The sequence below is a fragment of the Oenanthe melanoleuca genome, chromosome 1, assembly GCF_029582105.1.
Source record: "Oenanthe melanoleuca isolate GR-GAL-2019-014 chromosome 1, OMel1.0, whole genome shotgun sequence".
Lineage (NCBI taxonomy): Eukaryota > Metazoa > Chordata > Aves > Passeriformes > Muscicapidae > Oenanthe > Oenanthe melanoleuca.
Window position 1 is genome coordinate 21,420,486 of NC_079333.1, and position 19,757 is coordinate 21,440,242.

Consider the following 19,757-nt stretch of genomic DNA (forward strand, 5'->3'; position numbering starts at 1 on the left):
AAAGATTTTTCTTTTCACTTCCTCCTTTCTGACAATTGTTTTATAAAGCAACTGGGCTGGTGATCTTTGTTATGAAGCACCTTGATGAGAATTCCTTGAGCAGCAATCTGTCCACAGGTTGGTTCACTCGATTCATGCCTCCACCATTCTGTGTGCTGAGTGCTTCCCGTGCTATCCAGCATCTTTGAGCAGAGTAACACTACTGCATGTCTGCCTGGCATAGCTGGGAAACTAATTGACTGTATTTCCAGAATTCATCTGCTGGAAGTGCTTACAGCAGCCTTTGGTTTCTTTCCCAGTTGCAAGGAAAATGTAAGTAATAATAAAGACTTCTTGTGCGATGGTGGATGATAATTTTTTACAGGGAAACTGTTAGGAGGGCTACAGGTGACAAAAGCAGGTACATTCACCACAAAGATCCCAAAACTTCCATCACACTTGTGTTTTATTGGGTTAAGGTAGTTACAATGCAGTATGGAGGGCACCTGCCCAGGCAAATGACACATGCTCTCCACAAGATCCTCCTCCCAAAAACCCAAACCAAAGCAGCAGCTTGAGCTCTGCTGTGTGCTCTGGTGGCAGAGGACAATGGCTTTGGCTTCATATTAAGAAAGAAAGGAAGCCCTTCCCAGATGAGAAGTGGTGGCATGGACACAGGCAGGAGCAGCACACAGAGTTATGCCCAAAGCTATCAAACGAGCATGGCTGACAGCACAGCGAAGCCAAGCCCTGGGAGTGAGAGCTGAAGCCTCTAATCCACTGCAGCAAGGGGGCAAAATGAGAGAATCATGTTGATGCCCATGCCAGGTCTATGTGAGGGGAAGAGCATTAGAGTGCCCTGACACGAGACCAGCTTTGGCTACATCAGGACTTGTCTGGTTTTTCCATCCAGGAACTACTGGAGATGGCTTTATAGAATACTGCTGGGAAAGGACGCCAAACTGTATTTGACCAGCTTCTGGATGCTGGGATACACAGATGTGATGACAAGAGTATTGGCAAATGGCATCAAGGAGAGTCCTGGGGCTGATCCCAAGGCAATGGTCCCTTCTTACTGTGAGGAATGTTCTGAAGCTCTCCCCCAGGTATGGGCTGTAACTGGAGTTATTGCAGCAACCAGATGGTACAAACCCTAAATCTAGCAGTGGTCCTGTCAGGAGAGGTGCACAGGTGAAGACTGGTTCCAAAGATACTGTGAACAAGTTTTGAGACAGGGTGCATGCAACCAGCTGAAAAAACAGGTTTGAATCTATGGCAGGTATCAAGAGCCTTGTTCTCTTAGTGGCCCCAGTCAATCACTGAGATGTGTGGTAGTTAAGTAGTGGCCAATCTATCACTGGTCCTCGGGTCAGGAGGAGAGGGGAGCCCCAGGTAGTTTCTCATTTCTCATTTCACATTTCTCATGTGAGCTGGCCTACCAGAGGGAGGGCAGCCACCTCTCTACCTTGCAAGGAGCAGTAAAATACAAGCTGGCAGCACAAGGGAAGATTTCATCTGCATTAGGGCAATTTTCTCAAGCACTTAGACTGACCTAGTTTTACAGGCAAACCTTTTGATGGAAACAACAGGAAAGTTGTTATTTCTCCATCCGTGCTCCTTTTCTGTTTCCTTGCCCAGTTTTCACTCTTGGCTCCTGATAGAAGAGATCAGGATCCTTATCCAAGGGGTCAGGTTCTGTCCTCTTACTGTGCATGAGCTGGGTGCCTTCTGCAGGCTGAGGCTCCAGCTGTGGGAGGGCAAATGCATTTCCAGCATGTAGGCAGCAGAGATGAGAGATGCCATCTGCGTTTGGGCCACGTGTGCCCTGCAAGCTCCCAGGAGCGATGCTCGGTGGTGGCTGTACTGCTGCACACCGGGGCTGTGCCCAGCACTGAGGGACTCACTGGCTTGTCCCTGTCCTTTCCTCCTCCCAGGGGGCTGCTGCAGACCTGTGCAGCCCGGCCTGGCCCCACAGTCAGCAGCAGAGGATCTTGAGGAAGGCTCTGCGGAAGTCAGTGTTGAAAGTTGTGTAGATGATGGGGTTGAGGGCGCTGTTGACGTATCCGAGCCAGGTGCTGGCACTGTAAAGCCCTGGAGGCACGTGGCAGGATGGGCAGTGGGCGTTGAGGATGTGAATCAAGAAGAAGGGCAGCCAGCAAACTATGAATGCCCCTGGGTTTAGAGAGAAAACAATGCCTGAGTGCAGAGTAGCAACTATTTGGAAAGGGGCTTGCACTGGTTGCCTCTCCCTCCACCCCCTCACTATTTCCATGATGTTTCTGTAGTTCACAAACACGGAAGGCCACGCTTATTCCTGACACAGAGGGATTTGGCAAAAGCTTGGGCTCCTTGGGACCAGCTTTGTGAATGGATGGGGCTTCAGAATTGGTCTGATGACAGACAAAAGCAAGTGGCCACAACTTTGAGGGAAAGCCTCAGCTGCTTTAATCAGTTAGGATGGGGGCTGCCTTATTTCCATGCTACTACTGAGTTAATGGGGGGAACAGTGCATCTGGTGACCACAGCAGGTGACAAGGACCCCAGTCTCCTGGCTTCTCTACCCAGCTGCATGAACTGGTTCCTCTACAGCTCCTTGGATCAGCTTCCCCTTTTGTAATTGGATCTAAGAGCTTCTGCACGTATGGAAACTTAGGATTGTTCCAGCCTTGTAATAGTAAAATAAAGGAAAAGCAAAGTTATTGGCTGTTGCTCCCTCTAGAAGGGCTTGTTGGCTATTGATTTTAAACACAAGGGTAACAAAACATAGTAAAAAAACCACTAACATAGGTGGCTCTCAACATTTGGGAGCATTATTCTAGATCCCTAAATGTCCCACCACTGTCTCTCCTGAGTTTGAGAAGCAGTAACAGCTGAAGCCAGGGCCCAGCTTGCATTTTTTAAAAAAATCTCAATATTGTATTAGGAGAGTCTGTGCTCCTGGAGGTCCCAAACCATCACCCCTTGCACCCCACAGGCAGAGTGGCTCTCACTCACCCAGGACAATTGCCAGCATCTGTGTAGCCTTCCTCTCCCGCAGCTGGATCAGCCGGGGCTGCTGCTGTGCCAGCCTCAAGCTGCTGATGGTTCTGCCATTGCTGAGCCTCTGCACCTCCACTGCTGCCTTGGTGCTCCTTCTCTCTTCCCACCTGCTGTTTTGGGTAGTCCCTGGTGCTTTGGTGAGGGATCCCTCGTGGCAGAAGCTTCGGTACCGCTGCAGGCTGAAGACAGTCAGCAAGCTCCTTTGTGCAGACATCTCCTGGCCCGTGCATTTCAGCGAGAGACAGGAGGAAAACGCGCCTTGGCATCTGTTTGGCAAAGCTCTCCTCTCCATGTGTTCCTGCAAAAGAGGATGCCACAGAGGAACTGGAAATCATCCAAACTACTCATTGGGCCAGAGGATGATGAGGGAAGCTGTAGGAGTCACCCTTAGCCTCACTTGCCTCTTACATTGCACCATTGTCCTCTGGACTGACCTGGGGGTGAACCAGCAGTCGACAACTCTTTGCCTCCATCCCACCAAGGAGAAGCATGAGAACAGTAAGAGCAGAAATACCTGCTCTGCTAACCTCTCATCTGTACTTTTGTGTTGGACCTTCTCCTCTCAGCATCCCCAGCCTTTTAATGTAGCTTCACTGTACAAAAATGGGTAAAAGGAGTGGATATGCATGACCAGGTAATTCCTTTCAAACTGTTGTGTTGGTTCCCATGGTTGCAGATAATTTCATCTAGAAAGGTCAGTGGAACAAATGTCACATGTACCATGAGTATTTTGACTTCTTAAGTCTGTCAGATGAAGAGGGTTTTTTATTTTAATAACGGAGGTTAAAGCTTGTGAAGCCCTCAGAATGAAGCTTCATAGAGCAAAAATCAATAAGACATTAAAATCAATAAATTAAGAAATTACCCAGACTTATGCATGGCTGAGAAAACCCTGCTCTGAAGAAATATTGAAGTAGGCTGTGCTCTTTTCTTCTAGGCACTTCTAGAGGGCAGAGGTACTCAGGGAATATTCTCTTTCTAGAGGTCTGAAAAGGGTTTAACTGGAGCTTCTACACTGCTAATATCACGAGTGATGGGATGAAAACATGTCATGCCCTTCCTTATGCTTTCTGCTCTGTGTTTTAACCCTTTGGGGAGAAGGGATGATGCATTCCTGTCCTTGTTGACAGCTCCCCCTGGGTTCACGTGGCTCTTACTTGGTGTGCATAACACGGTTTGGTGCTGGAGCTCTGGCTGCCCTGCCGGGTCAGGGTTCGCTTCTTTTGCCTCTGTCTGAGCACCAGGTAAATCCGGACATAGAGCAGCAGGGTCACCATGAAGGGGAGGTAGAAGGACACCAAAGAGGAGTAGATGACGAAACTAGGGTTGGATATGGAACAGACACTGGGATCCCCTGGGGAGGAGAAGAGGAGAGAGAGGAGTGGCTGAGCTGATTTGGTTTAGTACAAGGAGGCTCTGGTGTGTTGGCAAAGCGAGACAAAAGGAGGCTGGGGGCAAAGGCAGTCTAAGGAGTGCAGATTATGCTCTGGCTTACCCAATTACTTAAGTGATGGTTAAAATGAACTCAACACAGGGCCAGCTAGCATTAGACAGCATGCATCTGTCTGCTTTTCTGGCCAACAGCTCTGTTCTCTCATGTCTATTTCCATCCTTTCTTCTATTCCTTTGACAGCCTCTGAGCTGTCTAGATGCAGAGTGTGCATTCACTGGTTCTGTCTGAACCAGGCAGAGTGGGGCAGCAGAATATCCCACTCCCATCCTTTTCCTGCCTCAAGCACTACAGAGATGGATAGGGAAGAGAGGCTTCTGTCTGTGACCCAGTGGGAAGGAAAGCTTCCCTGCTCCTCTGCCTCCAGGGAGACCATGTTGCCCTAGCTGAGGGAAAGGAAAAAGACCAACCTGCTTCCAAGGTGGAGGCTAAACTGTTTGCCCTCCTCAAGGGATTAGTTAAGGAAGCAGACAGCCAGTTGGATAGGAAGGAGGTTTCTAACAAGCAGTGCTAATATGTAAGTCTTGCTGTTTAGAAACGTGTTCTGTATCAGAGTCAAAACCGTGCTTCTGAACCTGTTGATATTGGCAAGATGCCAGTAAGTCTGGTGTGTGTGTGTGTGCTGTATGTCCTGCACGTTTTGCTGTGTGTGCTCAAAGTGATTGATTGATGGGAATCTGAAGACTTGGACACCTTGATGGGCATTGATTTGGCAGTAGAGCAGGCAGGTTTGCCCTTTAGAAAAATAGTCAGTGTCTTTCTGAGCAAATGGCAAGTTTACAGACAAGAGCACATGGGATTTTTCTCTCCCTTCATAGAATGCTTTCCAGTTCCTTCAAACTTCCTGTAACTTAGAAGATCTGCAGGACCCATGTTAAATGACCTGGCCATACACAGGGCAGCTCTACTGCCAACCCCTCCTGTGTGCTATTGTTCAGGATATCACCTACCTGTAGTATTGAAGCCAAAGAGGAGAGGGCATGACACTGCGAATGCCAACATCCAGACTATCACAATCATGAGAGAGACCCTCCTGCAGGAGCTCTGCCCAGTGCTGTACTGGTACTGAACTGGTTTCACCACTGCGGTGTATCTGCAGACCAAACCAGCTCCAGGAAGAGGAGATGGAGGAAGGAGGGAGGAAAAGGAGCAGGTTTTTAAAAGGAGAAGTGAAAGCAGCACAGGGAATATGATGGTGAATGTGGTGAAGAAATAGAAGAGGAAAGTAGAGAAAATCAGATGATGGGATTAGCAATTTGTAGAAATGGTAAGTGGGGCATTGGGGGGAGGAACAGAGGAAATCACAGTTAGTTGGCAGCAGTGCAGAGAAATGCTCAGTAGAAGTCACAGCATGCAAAGCTACAAGGTTTGGGCTACCAGATTGATCAAGAAACACCAGGAAATCCCTAACCTTCAAGCCTCTAGTGTTATATGGGCACTGCTGTGAAAGAGCACTCTCTGGAGTAACCACAACCGCTAAACTCTTTGTCTCAGCTGCCTGGTCTGGTGTTAGCCTGACAGGCAGAGGATTGCCCAGGGCCAGGTGTCAAGGACCTTCAGTTGCTGGGTGCCTCAGGAGATGCAGCTCAGCAGGGCAGGGATTTGGAAGGCACAGGAGTCTCATCTTTAGGAGAGCCTGAGGGCTACTCCTTGCAGACAGAGCCAAACTGAAATGGGGATACAGATTCCCATGAGGGAACACTGGACCAATGCAGCATTGAGAGCTGCCTTGCATTATTATCCTTGAACTACAAGTTACAAAGGTACAGCATGCAGTATTTTTCCCTTTTCCCACTCCTTGGTCCCAGTAGGATCACATGTGCTAACGTCTTGGCTCCCAGCCCTCAGCATTGCTTAAAATAGGCTCAGTTTTAAAATGCAGAAAACCAGAGCAAAGCTCAAGATTACACAGCAATAATCTTCATCTCTCCCTGTGTATATGGCAGGATTTTGTTTATTAAAGCTTCATGAGTGAGATCTGCAGAAGGAGAAATCCTCTTCAACACTCAGTGGGAATTGGATGACCAATTGTGGTTCCTGCCTTTAAGAAGCTCAGGGATGTGGCTGACCATTTACTGGGGATGTTTTATTGCTCGTGTCTCCCTGCCCTCCAGTGCAGACCTCTACTTGCACAATGTGAGCAGAGCCACATTAACAGCAGCAGTAGCAGGGACAGACCTTCAGGGGTTTGTTGTCCTCAAGACACCGATGCTGTCTGTGCTCACCCCACTTCTTTGTCCCTGCCCCACTGGGGCACAGGGCTGACCCCCTGGATGCTGCTGTGTCTCACCTGTCAATGCTGATGGCACAGAGGTTCAGAATGCTGGCTGTGCACATCATTACATCCATGGTGACGAAGATATCACAACAGACACGGCTGAACGTCCAGACCCCTCCGGTCACCTGCACCAGTGACACAAAACTGTCAGTCCTGCTCTGCACCAGGTCCTGACATGTTATGTGTAAGGAGCTGCTCTCCTCCAACTATCTCAGCAGCTGGAGGAGCTCATGTCCATAGTGACGGGCAGAGGGAAACTGAGGCACCTGTGTTGTGTGCATGATAATACAGCAGTAGGTCATGGAGAAGGAGCCTCACTTTGATTTTAAATAAATCCTTTATTTGCTCTTGCAGAGGGAGGCAGGGAGAAGAAACAGTAGCTATCACTTCTCTCAAGGCCTAGCATGATAAATTGATTTAAATTTGATATCACTGTATTTATCATTTGATTAATGATTATCTGAGAAAATCTAAGGGCTGAAAATCTTTCTCAGCTTAGCTGCCAGAGTGCTCTTCCAGTCAGTGAGCTGGAAAAGTGCTGCAAAGTTTTTGCATTTATGTATGAAACTGAGTATGAGTCTGAGGCTTCTCAAAAACCTTATTTGAATTCTTATCTCAGTTACAGATTTTGATTATTAAATCTGAGAACTCACAGGCTACTCAGATAAAGGGGCTTGAGATGCGACCAAGCTGTTGTTCTGCTTGTTTCGAACTTTTAATCTGAAGTGTGTGGTTGTGAAAGCTCAGCCACAGCCAGTCTTAGCGATGGAGAAAAGTGGGTTTTGGAGCAGCCACCAAGCTCTTGACAAAGACCTTTTTGATTGATAAGCATGCTCCAACCACGGTGTGGCCCTGCTCTCTTTGGGGTTGGGATGACAGCCTGATTGCCTCAGTGCCCTCTCTTTGTAGGAGATGGAAGGCAGGCTGCCTCCTTGATCAACTGCAAACGAGCCCAGTGCTTGCTGAATGGGGGAAGAGGAGAGAAAAAAGGGGGAAACCCATGCTTGAGAGAGAGCTTGGATTTTAGCCTTCAGCCCTGTAGATCCTGCTGTTTCAGCTGGATCCTGGGAAGCTATCAGAAACTGCCACTAGTTCCTGGTCTTTCTGTTTACATTTAGACATTTGGAATACTGCACCTGGTTTTGAGTCATCAGTAGAGGAAAAACATTGATAAACAGGAGCAAGTCCAGTGGAGAGCCACCAAAACAATCCACAGGGGCTGGCAGCTGTGAGGACCAGCTAAGGCAGCAGGACTTTTTCAGTCTGGAGAAGAGATGGCTTTGAGGGGTGGGAGACTAACAGCCCTCTAGTGCCTAGTGGGAGGTTATTAAAAAGGTTGAAGGCAAGTTGCTAAGAAGATGGAGCCGGGTTTTCACAGCAGTGGTGTGGTGGGACGACAAGAGGCAACAGGAATGAGCTGGAAGAAAGGTGCAAACTGGTTATGAAGGTTCCTTTTCTGACTACAGGGACAGTGAGACAGTGGAGCCAGTTGCTCAGTAAGTCTGTGCAGGATCCATCCTTGCAGATTTTCAAAACCCATTCAAAAATACCCATTGCAGACTGTACTGGAGAGGGTAAGCCACAAGTAAGCTTGGCTTCCCATGCAGTGGGTCAGGCCTGTGAGTGTTGGTGCCTAGGAAGGATGCAGCCTCCTGCAGAGAGAAGCACTTGTATAAATACAAAATTCTGTGAGAATTCTTTAAGAAATTCTGTGAGAATTGTTTAAGAAATAATCCTGAGGAATTGGAATGGTTTTGATAGAGGCAGCATTCCCACACACAGGCACAGAAACTTGCTGAGGTGAGCTGTGTCTTTAGGGTGTTCTCTGCTGGACCCAGCTGCTACATTTCAGAAATAAGGTATTGAATGAGGCAGTCTTCCATTAGACCTTCTAACCCTGAATGAATGCAGGGGAGGGAAATGGGAATTGGCTTGCAGAATGCAGAAGGGAACTGTGCTTTCTTCACCAGTTGTCTTGATAATGGTGGTGCTCCTTTGTTTTCTTATGAAAAAGTAAGTAAAGGGGAAAAAGAAGTAAAACCAAAACCAATGAGCTTTTCTTCACAGTTAGGTGAGCTACAAGACATGCAAACTAAAGGCTGTCCATCTGAGATTGGGGACTTTATAGGTAGGTTCAGCTTCCAAAGAAACACAACAATGGTTTTACTTTAGTTTCAGATTTTGAGATCTGCTTGACCACTTCAAAATATATTTAAAAATAAAATGCTGGAAGCCTTTGCAATGGGACCCAGTAAGGATGTTTCTGCAGTTTGAGGCAAAAGGCAATGCAGTTTCTGTGTGAGCTGTGGAGTCTGAAGAATATTTCACCAAGCCAGTGGCAGGTGTTCACATGAAAGCCAGCTGCTGCTAACCCAGCAGATGAGCAAGCACTTAACTGAGGGAGTTCCCAAGGTCCTGAGCACATTAAAATGCTGAGCTCAAGAATGTGAACCATTAAAACTGAAGAAGGTGCTGGTGGGGATGGCTCAGAAGTGAGCCCTCTCAGGATGATGCTCTCAGATCACACCATCTGCATACTAGACTGTAGCTTGTGTAAGAGGATGCTTGACAGATCAAAATGTTTGGGCTTAAAACCCATTTTCACTTCTACCTGCCACTTCTAAAATGGGGAATAGCTCTGCTGGAATTGGTGAAGTAGTTAATATTTACATGTGGGGTATACAAACCCAGAATTTATTCCAGAATTTAACAGTCAAGAAGAGCCTTTTTATTATATGCCTTGTTCAAAATTTTTAAAATTCTAGTTCTGCTCTTCCTGTTATTGCTCTGTTCTAATCATCTTTGCTACAGCAGCTAGAACCTGCTAGTCTGCTTTTCTGGTTTTCATGTGCTGGCAGGGTACCTCTTCTTTATCCCTCTGGTGCTTTTTGTCCAGGAGTCTGAAACGATATCCCAGGTATTAATTGAATGAATCCTCACATCTGCCTGGGTGAGGTGGATAGTCAGATATTATTCTCTTTCAGCTGATAAGAGCAAACTGCAGAGAGATGAGCTGATACAATCTCTCATTACCATTCAGTGATTATGCAGCAGAAGAGTGTCCAGGATGAAACCCTGGCTCTATCAAACACAATGCTAAAGATCCCTAGAGACAATTCAGGTCAGGTTTTTGTCTAAACTTCCTTGATGACCAGTCTGCTTTACCTACAAAATTGTGGTGTTATTATTTTTAACTTCCAAGCTCTATAGGAAGCTTTTCAGTTTATGAATGCACAATGATTGTTTTTTTTAACTTATGCATATCCACCACTCTCCTGAATTCTTAAAATAAACAACAGAATCTCCCCAATTCAGATACGAATGGTGATGCCACATTAAGGAGCATGGGGATGGCAAAGTAGGAAGCAAATTTGCACCAGGCAGTGGCAGGCATGAAAGCAGTGGTGCATCTAAGCAGGCTCCCTGAAGGGTTTTGTGTTTGAGAGCTGATGCTCAGGGCTGCTCCAGGCTCCTGACTGTGAGATGGCTGCTTGTGGGTTTGCATGGTGGGAGCACAAAGAGCCTCACGTGGTCAGGACTGCTGAGCTGCTGTAACTCAGCTCTGTCCTCCCTCTGACACCAGTCCATAGAGCTCCTGGAGCTCACAGAGCAGCTTGGGTCTCACTGCTCCCATGAGAGACAAGATGGGAAGACAGTGTGACTCCCACATGGTCTCAGCAGATTAGACCTCAGTGACAACCTTCTCCTGAAGCTTTCTTCCCCTTTGCAGGTACAACTGGATGTTGTGAGGAGACTGAGGAGGGTGTTCCCAGTGTGTTTAATGCCCTCAAACTCCAGTGGGCAGGATATCCTGATGCCACTCTCTTGGAACCCTTGGTGAGCTTCAGCAGCCACAGCACCAGGGATCAGTAAAGAAGAGGGCAGTAGAATTGGTGTGTCAGACCCACATGTTGGCCCCCAGAAGATTGCTGGACACATTGCTGAATAGCACCTCTGTGCCAGAAACCTCCTTAAGTGGAGATGAGGATTTTGAGGCTATAAAATGTTCCTGCTGCTGCTCTGTCAGTCTTCCCAAAAGATTTCTCAGAAAGAGACAGTTTTGGTCTGCATGATTGATAAAATAACACATTTCATGGTCACTGATGACTCTAAATATGGAATGTAAAGCACAAACTTCACAGGTGGCATTTAAATCTGAGGCATTCATCCACCTTAAGCCTCTCCATAAATAAGGGCCAGTTCTGAAGTCTGATTTGGCAAACCTTCAGTAGATGAACAGGTACTCTATACCTATTTTAGGGTTTTATGGACTGGATGATTTTTTGGCAATTTTCAGGCTCATGGTGCATTGAAGCGTGATGCCATTTCTGCTTCATTGATGGCATCACTGATCCATAAACAGCAGCAAATATTGAAAAACTTTGGGGCTTTTGGGGCTGTTTTTTAAATCTCAGTTTTTCTGGAGTTCTGCAGCCCAGTTCCATAGGAAGTACTGTTCAATGCCAGGATTGGTAGTTCAAGTTTGGGATGTGTATGAATTATTTTCTCTGTTTTTTGGATGACTCTTGCATCAGCTGCTTTTTTTATCCAAGCTTTGCAGACAGAAATTAGTCTTGAATGGGTCCACAAACACAACTAGGAAATGGACCTACTGTTGTGCTCACAATTCATGACCAAGGCATTGCATGGGGCAGAGGCTGTTCCACAAATGTGCCTCAGTCCCACCCTGTCCACAGCAAGAGTGAGTGCCAAGTATTTTCTAAAGCAAAGCATAATGTGATTTCATTAAGGATTGTAATGCACTTGAACTGATAGACTATTCCAGTCTGAAATAAAACTTGGCTTTTAATAATATTTTTCAGTTGCAATCAAACTGAAGAGTCTAATTCTATCTTGCTGGGATGGCTTCCCATACACACACTTATTTTTTTTTTTAAATCATTCCATGCAGCAGACCCAGGCAGTACACAGCCTTCAGGACAGCTCCAGGGCTGTTCCACACAGATCAGTCTAAATCTTGCTGCTGCCTTCACAAGGAACATGACCATGCATGCAGTGGTGCAGCTAAATTCTGCTAGTCATTCCTGAGAGGTACTCACCTCCAGGTACACCATCCATGGCATCACCAAAATAGCCACCAGCAAATCTGCCACTGCCAGGCTCACCACCAGGTAGTTGGTTGTGGTTTGCAAGGTGCGTTCCCTCAGCACAGCCAAGCAGACCAGCACGTTCCCAAAGATGATGGCCAGAATCAAGATGCAGTAGCAGAGGGCATAGTAGGTGTGTGAGTGGGGCAGCTCAGGCTCTGTGGTGCTGTTTGCCCCACAGGGAATGGGGTCTGTTGCATTAGGATGGCTGCTGCCTCTGGTGAAGAGGGCCATGGGGCTGCCACTGCAAAGAGAAAGGAAGAGAGGACTGAAAATCAGAGCTCTGCAATAATTGTGCAGAACAGTACCCCCTTTGGGTACTGGTATGATTTTTATACTTTCCTTATGAATTCTCCTTCAGCCAATCAGAGAGATCTTTTTTTCTGCTCATATATGGGCAGAGCTTTGCTTAAAGACTTGCTTGGCCTGTTCTGTTTTTCACTGAATCTAAACCAAGGGAAGAATGCAAGATTTCATTTCCTGTGTGCAAGTGAAAGGTGGATCTTAGCAACGAGTGCAGGGGTTTGGAAAGTGGGCAGTGGTTTTGAAATGCACCAAAGTCACACCATAGTACAAGTCAGCTAGGCAAGAGTGCAGCTTGAAAGGCAATAATTTGAAATGATGAGGAAGACCCAACACCAAACAAATCAGTGTTTGGCCAAAATTCGGAACTTATATCTTTTCTTCTGGGAAGTATCCTCTTCCTTCTCTCATCAAAAAAATGTTTTCAATAACCTCACACACTCAAGTGCTTGGCAGCCTGGCAGCAAGCACCACCTCCAGAATTCCTCCCTTCTGCAGCATGTCCCAAGCCCTGCCTGCCTTGTATAAGGTTGACTGCTGGTGCTGTTCCCATTCCATCCATACTGTGCTCTGTGTTTTCCATGCCTGGCCAGAAGATGTGCTTCCTGTGCTGAAAAGCAAACCAGCTTGATGTTTGGGATGAAATAATGGATGCTTGTAGGGTGCTCTGCATTTCTTTTCGTTACAATAGATTCAAGTCTGTTCTCAGTAACCTACCCTTCCTTGATTTAAGAGGAGGATTTTTTTTTCCAGAAATATGAAAGCTGCTGTACCAAGGTTGTTCCATGACATTTAATGGCTTATATTTTTTTTTTTCTTTGCTACTGCTCCCGTTGCTGAACTCATCATCAGCATGACAGGTATAAAAAGCAAGGACAAAACATTGCAATGCCAGTGGTATAAACATTACTCTGTTTCACTTCACCCCTCGAACAGCAGCATCTGTGATACACAGCTGCTGCACAGCTACACTCCTGGAAGAGTAGCTTTGCAATAGGTATAAATTACTCCAGTCCCTTGGGATGTACTCATCCTTAAAACTGGAGCCACTCTCCCCTGATGCTTTGTAGCTGGGAGAGGAACAAGGTTTGAATGAGATGGAAATTGAACTTCCCCGTCCTGTGAACACAGATCCCTCAGAACAGGGGTGAAACAATTTCTTATGGCTTGTACTTGTCTCCTCTATCTTTCTTCTGCCTGACTCTGACAAAGAAGTTAAGCTTTCCACTGGATCACAAAGATCTCTTGTAGCATGAGTGCTGCTGCTGAGTCCAGGACTGTTCACAAAACAGTTGAGCTGCAGCCACCCAAAGACAGGATTCATTTTACTGTGTCCCTTGCATGGACACAGTTCCCACTCTGGGAATTCTGTATTGTCTGGAGCCAGGAAAGGCTGATTCTGTAGTGCGGGAAAAAGCAGCTGCCTAGGTGATAAGCAAGAACAGGGAATGAACAAAACATCACCCATAATAAATAGAACCAGAAGGCATAAGGCATCCCAATACACAGTTTGGCTGTGGGTTTCCTGTCTTGTCTTCTGTTTCTTTTATCCATGAGCACTATTTTCGACTCTCATCCCAAAGTCAGTCTTCCCTACCAGGATCCCTGCCTGCCCGGCCAGGTCCCTCATCCCTGGACTGTCCTCCATCCTCCCAGCCCTGCTCACTCCGCACCTGGCCAGGGTGCTGCACGTACCAGCCTACCTGGGTACCCTCACAGAGGGGTGGCAGGACACCCCCACCCTGGTAACGGGGTGACAAACTGCCATGGGGACAAGGCTCGCAGCCGTGGGGAAGAGCAGAGCAGGGGAAAGGGGGGGAAGAGGGACGCTCCTCCCGTGGGTCCCCACTTCGGAGGGGTCCCGGGTGCGGGGAGGGGTTCGCGGTCCGAGCGCAGGGTGCAGGTGCGGCGGCTTTGGGTTCGTCTCCAGCTGCGGGTGCTGCTCCGTGTTCCCGCTGTTCCCGCACCGAAAGGCACCGGGAGCTGCGCTGCTCCCCGCTGCCCCCGGCCCCGCTGCCGTGCGCTCGGCGATGCCGTGGGGGGCCGGGAGCTGGGAAAGCCGGGCAGGGAGGGGGCTGCGGGGAAGAGGGACTGCCGGCGCCGGACGGGAGGGGAGCCGGAGGCAGCAATCAGGACTTACCCCGGCCCGTCGGGAGCACAGCTCGGTCCCGGTCCCGGTCTCGGTCTCGCCGACTCCCGGCCCGACCCGCTCCTTCTGCCGCCTTCCCGGCGCGGAGCCGCGGGGCGGGACCGGGCTGGCACCTCCTCCTGCCCGGGACCCGCCGTGCCCCAGAGCGGCAGGACCGGGCTGGCACCTCCTCCTGCCCGGGACCCGCCGTGCCCCAGAGCGGCAGGACCGGGCTGGCACCTCCTCCTGCCCGGGACCCGCCGTGCCCCAGAGCGGCAGGACCGGGCTGGCACCTCCTCCTGCCCGGGACCCGCCGTGCCGGGGGCAGCAGGACCGGGCTGGCACCTCCTCCTGCCCGGGACCCGCCGTGCCCCAGAGCGGCAGGACCGGGCTGGCACCTCCTCCTGCCCGGGACCCGCCGTGCCCCAGAGCAGCAGGACCGGGCTGGCACCTCCTCCTGCCCGGGACCCGCCGTGCCGGGGGCAGCAGGACCGGGCTGGCACCTCCTCCTGCCCGGGACCCGCCGTGCCCCAGAGCAGCAGGACCGGGCTGGCACCTCCTCCTGCCCGGGACCCGCCGTGCCGGGGGCAGCGGGACCGGGCTGCGCTCCCCGTGCCTCCCCAGCTGCCGGAGGTTGTGCTCTTCTGACAGAGGGAAGGATCTGGGCGAATTTTGGCGCCGGGGTCCACAGCAAGTGACCCTTTGCTGAGGGATGGACCTGCTCCTGCCCGGAGGCGAAGCCGGGAGCTGGGAGCTCCCACATGGTCTCTGGAGCCTAGAGCAGGGAGATGCCTCGGCCGGGGCTGCTTGCCCAGCAGATTAAAAGTTGTCACTTAAAAAAACCCCCAAAAACAAAACAAAACAAAACAAAAAACAAAAAACAAACAACAAACAAACAAACAAACAAACAAAAAAACCAAAAAAAACCAAACAACCCACAAACAACAAACTACCTTACACCTGAGATGAAGGAGTGCGGATAAGCGGGGAGGAAGCTGGAACGGAGACTAATATTGGGAAGCGTCCTTCTCCAGGGACCACTGCCAGAAGGCACAGCACGAATGGCCAGGGCACGGCTACAAACCTGCCACATCTCTGCCATGTGTCGTCCCTTGAGGTCTGAGATCAAGTCTGTGAGGCATAGCTCTCTCAGACTGTAGTCACTGGGCTACGAGTGATGCCCGTGGATCTTCCCTCTCTGGAGCCTGGGCTGTGCCCACCCCTCACTCTGGCACAGCAAATGGGGCTTGCAGGGGATTGTCGAGAGGGTGCAGGAAGGGCAGCAGCAGGGCTGAGGTTTCCCTTCGCTGCACTTGTGGCCCTAGCAGGAGGAGACAAAGTGCCCTTCCTCTTTATGTCACAGGCTGGGGTGGCCACAGGCTGGCTTGTATGTGGGCAAGGAAAAGAGGAGATCCTGTGGAGAGCAGAGTTTATCTACCTGTTTTTAAGAACTGTCGTCAGAAGTATGTTGGGACTTGGGCTGCCTGGATCACCTCTCCTGCCCGCAGCTTTGCAGGCTAATCTCTTTGTGGGTGAGGGAAAGGCGCTGTATGCCCTCATACTCATCAGGTGAGAGGGGTGAGAGTAACATCTTTAGCCTGGCCAGGGATGGTGACAGTGCCCCTACAGGATTTGAAGGCACTAACCAGCACCACGGCCCTTAACCGAGGCTGTGACTGCCCCACAGCAGCTCCGTGGATGGCGCTGGAGGAGTGCGACGAGTCACTGCCCAGTCCCTAGGGCAGCACATTCACACGGGTCCTGGAGGACACAGCTGCTGGGCAATGAGACCGAATGACCCGTGAAGGGCTCTCCAGCCCCTTCGTTCTCTTGGGACCCCCGAATTGCGTGACATGGACATTTCCCACGCTTTTCAACACAGCCGCACCTGCGTGGCTGCAGCCAGCGGGGAAAGCGCGCACCGGGATCTTGTCCTGGCCAGGGGGCTGTGCGAGTCACCCGGGGAGCAGCGCTCCTCACGGGGGCTGGCACAGAGATGGAGGCATTTCTCTCCCTTTCAGCAGTTTTAAATGCGGTTTGTCTGCGGGCAGTTCCCGAAGGACAATTCCCGAAGGACTGCGGCTGGCAAGGTGCTCACGCTGGCTCTGGGGTATGGGGCACAAGGCACGGCAGCAGGAGGCTTTGCTGCTGTCAGCTTGCGGTGTGGCAGCGAACCACAGATCGATGAAGAGACGCTGCTGACCCTCCTCGGAGACCAGGGAGATGCAGCAGGGGGAATGCACTGCTGTAACCACAAAACCACCATTGTTTTGCTTCATATTTTTATCTTCCAGTGCTGAAACCTCCCCTTTGCTTTGCCTTGTGTGTCAACATAACCTCCCCTGGTTATGTTTCCCTTGAAACTTATTTCTTGCTTTTAATTATTTTTAATCTCATTTCTTAATATTACTCTGACTCCAGGAAAAAAAATAGACTCACAGAATCATAGACTGGCTGGGGCTGGAGAGACCTTAAAACTCATCTAGTTCTAATCTGGCCTTGAACACTTCCAGGGGATGGGTCATCCACAGTTTTTCTGGGACACCTGTTCCAGTGCCTCACCACCCTTACAATATCTTCCTAATGTCTAATCTAAACCTACCCTCTTTCAATGTAAAGCCTTCCTCCTTGTCCTGTCACTATGTGTCCTTGTAAAAAGTCTGTCTCCATCTTCCTTGCAGGCCCCTTTAGGCACTGGAAGGCTTCTATAGGGTGTTCATGGAATCCTCTCTTGTCCAAATGTAATTCTCCAAAAATAATCGAATTGTAAATGCTTCTGCTCTATTGAAGCTCGTTATCCTAAGCACTCCCTCCCCACCTCCTTCCTGGAATGGCTCCTTTCACACCCCCTTGTCTGGTTTTCCCAAGACTGTAAGCTCTTTAGGGAAAGGACTTAATGACTTCCTTGTGTTTGCTTTGCAGCAGAGGTCTTGTGGAGCAAGATAATAATCCGTGTGATCATTTAATTTAGAATAGATTGCACCACACACAGAGGCAAGGCTGAATTAAACTTGCATAAGCAATCTAGATTGTGCTATTTGCTGTGGGTTTTATTAACAGTACAACTTCTTTATTACAGTGGTTAGTGCAATATCTCTCTCATAAAATCCTCTCCTTCTTCTTACCCCAAAATCAAGTGTGTGGTGTATATTTGCCCTTGTTAAACATTGGACATGTTGCAGGCCTTGGTTGTCACAACATGGCAGAGAAACAGGTCAGCAGTAAGTTGTTGGAACCTTAAAATGAAAGAATATACCAACAGGTTTAATTGCTCAAACTCCTAGTTCTCCCACTCCTTCACAAGCTTTCTGCAGAAAGGGGAGAAGTGCCATAGTTCCCAAACCTGGTTCATTCCCAGCCTGTTTCTTTGCCCTCACCTACAACACCAACTCCTTAATTCTTCTTTTCAGTCCTATGTGTCCTCTAGCTCTTTGGTAAAAATTTCAAATAGCTTGGATAAATGCCAGTGTTCCCTCTTAATATCCCCCCACGTCCTTGCCCATCAGTCCTGATGTTCCCCCATGCATCTCTCCAGCTTGTGCATGTGCTTCTTCCTTTGGTTTCCAGCCACAGTCTCAGCATCCTGCCCAGTTCCCAGACCTGCTTGTTTCCCTGCCAGTGCTGATCCCCAAGCTCCTCACTCTTCACTTTGCCATCTCTGGCTGGGTTGCTATGCCCTCCACTTCTGCAGCTTAAAGGATTGTTTGCAAATGGCATTTACTGTGCTTTCACACCACAGTGGCTGTCACTCAGGTGCAAGAAATCTTCCAACCTGCTTCTTGCAAGCCAGGATATCCTCGTGACAGTATTGTTAAAATACTCTGTATCCATGGGGTTTTTCAATACCTGACTGCATAAAGCCCTATTTTATGGCCATAAAGACCTCATGGCTGACCCTATTTGGAGGAGGATGCTGGACTAGACACCTGCTGGGACTCTTCCCAAGCTGACTTATCCTGCACTGACTGCTGGATGTGAAGCAAACAGAACTTTTCTGGCTGGCACAAGCTGCAAACTGAAAGAAAAACTTTGATTCATACCTGTACCATCTAAGCAGGATATGCCTGCTTGGCCTTGGTAGCTTTATTTTTTTTTTTTTACAAAACTCACCTGTTTTCACAGTGGTAGCCAAAATGGCATTCAGTCAGCTTCAGGATTATCTATGCACAGCAGCTTGTAGAATCAGTACAGGCTCCTCGAAGAAGCTACCACAACTCATGTCAGATAAGATTCACGTGAGATTCAGATCCTGCTGACATTGATTCCCTTCTGCCCAGCCTTTGCCTTTCCCTGTCCCCTCTTCCAGCAGTATGGGAAAAGGTGGAACATCCCAAACCTGCACAGCCCACAGAGACGTGAGCTTAGTCTGCAGGGAATTTTTGCCATGCAAATCACATCTGCAATGGATTTTATACAGCAAAACATTCTGACTCCAAGGGTGGGTGGCAGCATAATAACTCTCATCTGCTGGTTAGCTATTATACTGGTCCAAGTCCTTCTGCTTTACCTCAGGCATTATCTGGTGTAGAGGAGCTCTCTCTATTTGGCAGAATTGTGACTTCAGGCACCATATCCCATAAAGCAGGCTGATTGGATAAATACAGCAGCCTGCCAAATTCCTCTTTAAAATTACTGTTTCGATCCTGTTTTGCTTTAATTAAATTTTGGTCATGTTAGAACACACGTTTTGCAGCTTGTCACTGGAAGGATGGATCCTGATGCCATTTTCTTCTGCTCAGTATTGGGCAATTGGTGCTGCCCATGAGGAGAGGAGATGGGGGTTTTAAATGAGTAGGGTGACTTGTGCAGGGATGCCTGAGAGAGCAAAGGCTGTGGAGGGAGCCAGAGGATCATACTGCCATACCTCACCTTGGGGTGTCTCCCCACAATCTTCACACTGCACCATGCACAGGGAGTCCAAGGGGCTCATCTGGGTGGAGCAGTATCAGGAGATAGGAGAGGAAAAATATCCATATGAGAAAAAGGGCATCAATTTTCCAAAGTGTGTTTATGCTTTTCAGAGTAACCCATTCATATTTGTCATACCAAGAAGCAGTGGAGCAGCAGAGCTGTCATCACCTCTGTCCCTCCTTCCTTCCCAAGCAAATGATCCTGTCTGCCCTGTGGGAAATTGTGCTGCTGGGGCTCTCACCATGCCCTGCTGTGAGGCACAGCCCTTCAGTAGCTGGGGTTGCAAGGTCATTCATCAAAGTGGCCCTAGATCTCAGAGAGGCTGTTCATGGCCTGCCACGGACACCTCTGGGGGCAGGGAGGGGCAGTTCTTGTCCTTCTGCACTACTGGAAGGGAGCAAAGCATCCTGGAGGCAAAGCTGGCTGTGGGAACAGTTGCTGAATTTGAACAGGAGGAGGGGTTCTATGATTCTATGAGCCAAACCCAAATGTTAATGCTCTTCTCAAGCAGTGCCCGCCCTTCTCTTATTTCTCCTCACCACCTCAGCCTGAGGATCCTCA

General features: G+C 49.0%; 1 protein-coding gene across 1 annotated transcript; it reads right to left on the bottom strand.

Annotated features, from left to right (window-relative positions):
- Positions 1–429: 429 nt before the first annotated feature.
- Positions 430–14,390, bottom strand: DRD3 (dopamine receptor D3). The gene is made up of 7 exons (XM_056490124.1): positions 14,298–14,390; positions 11,807–12,098; positions 6,759–6,871; positions 5,419–5,561; positions 4,176–4,372; positions 2,974–3,316; positions 430–2,151 (listed from the first exon to the last, which is right to left on the bottom strand). The coding sequence occupies exons 2-7, from the start codon at positions 12,086–12,088 to the stop codon at positions 1,955–1,957; spliced, it is 1,275 nt and encodes a 424-aa protein (XP_056346099.1). The 5' UTR covers positions 12,089–12,098; positions 14,298–14,390; the 3' UTR covers positions 430–1,954.
- Positions 14,391–19,757: the final 5,367 nt, after the last annotated feature.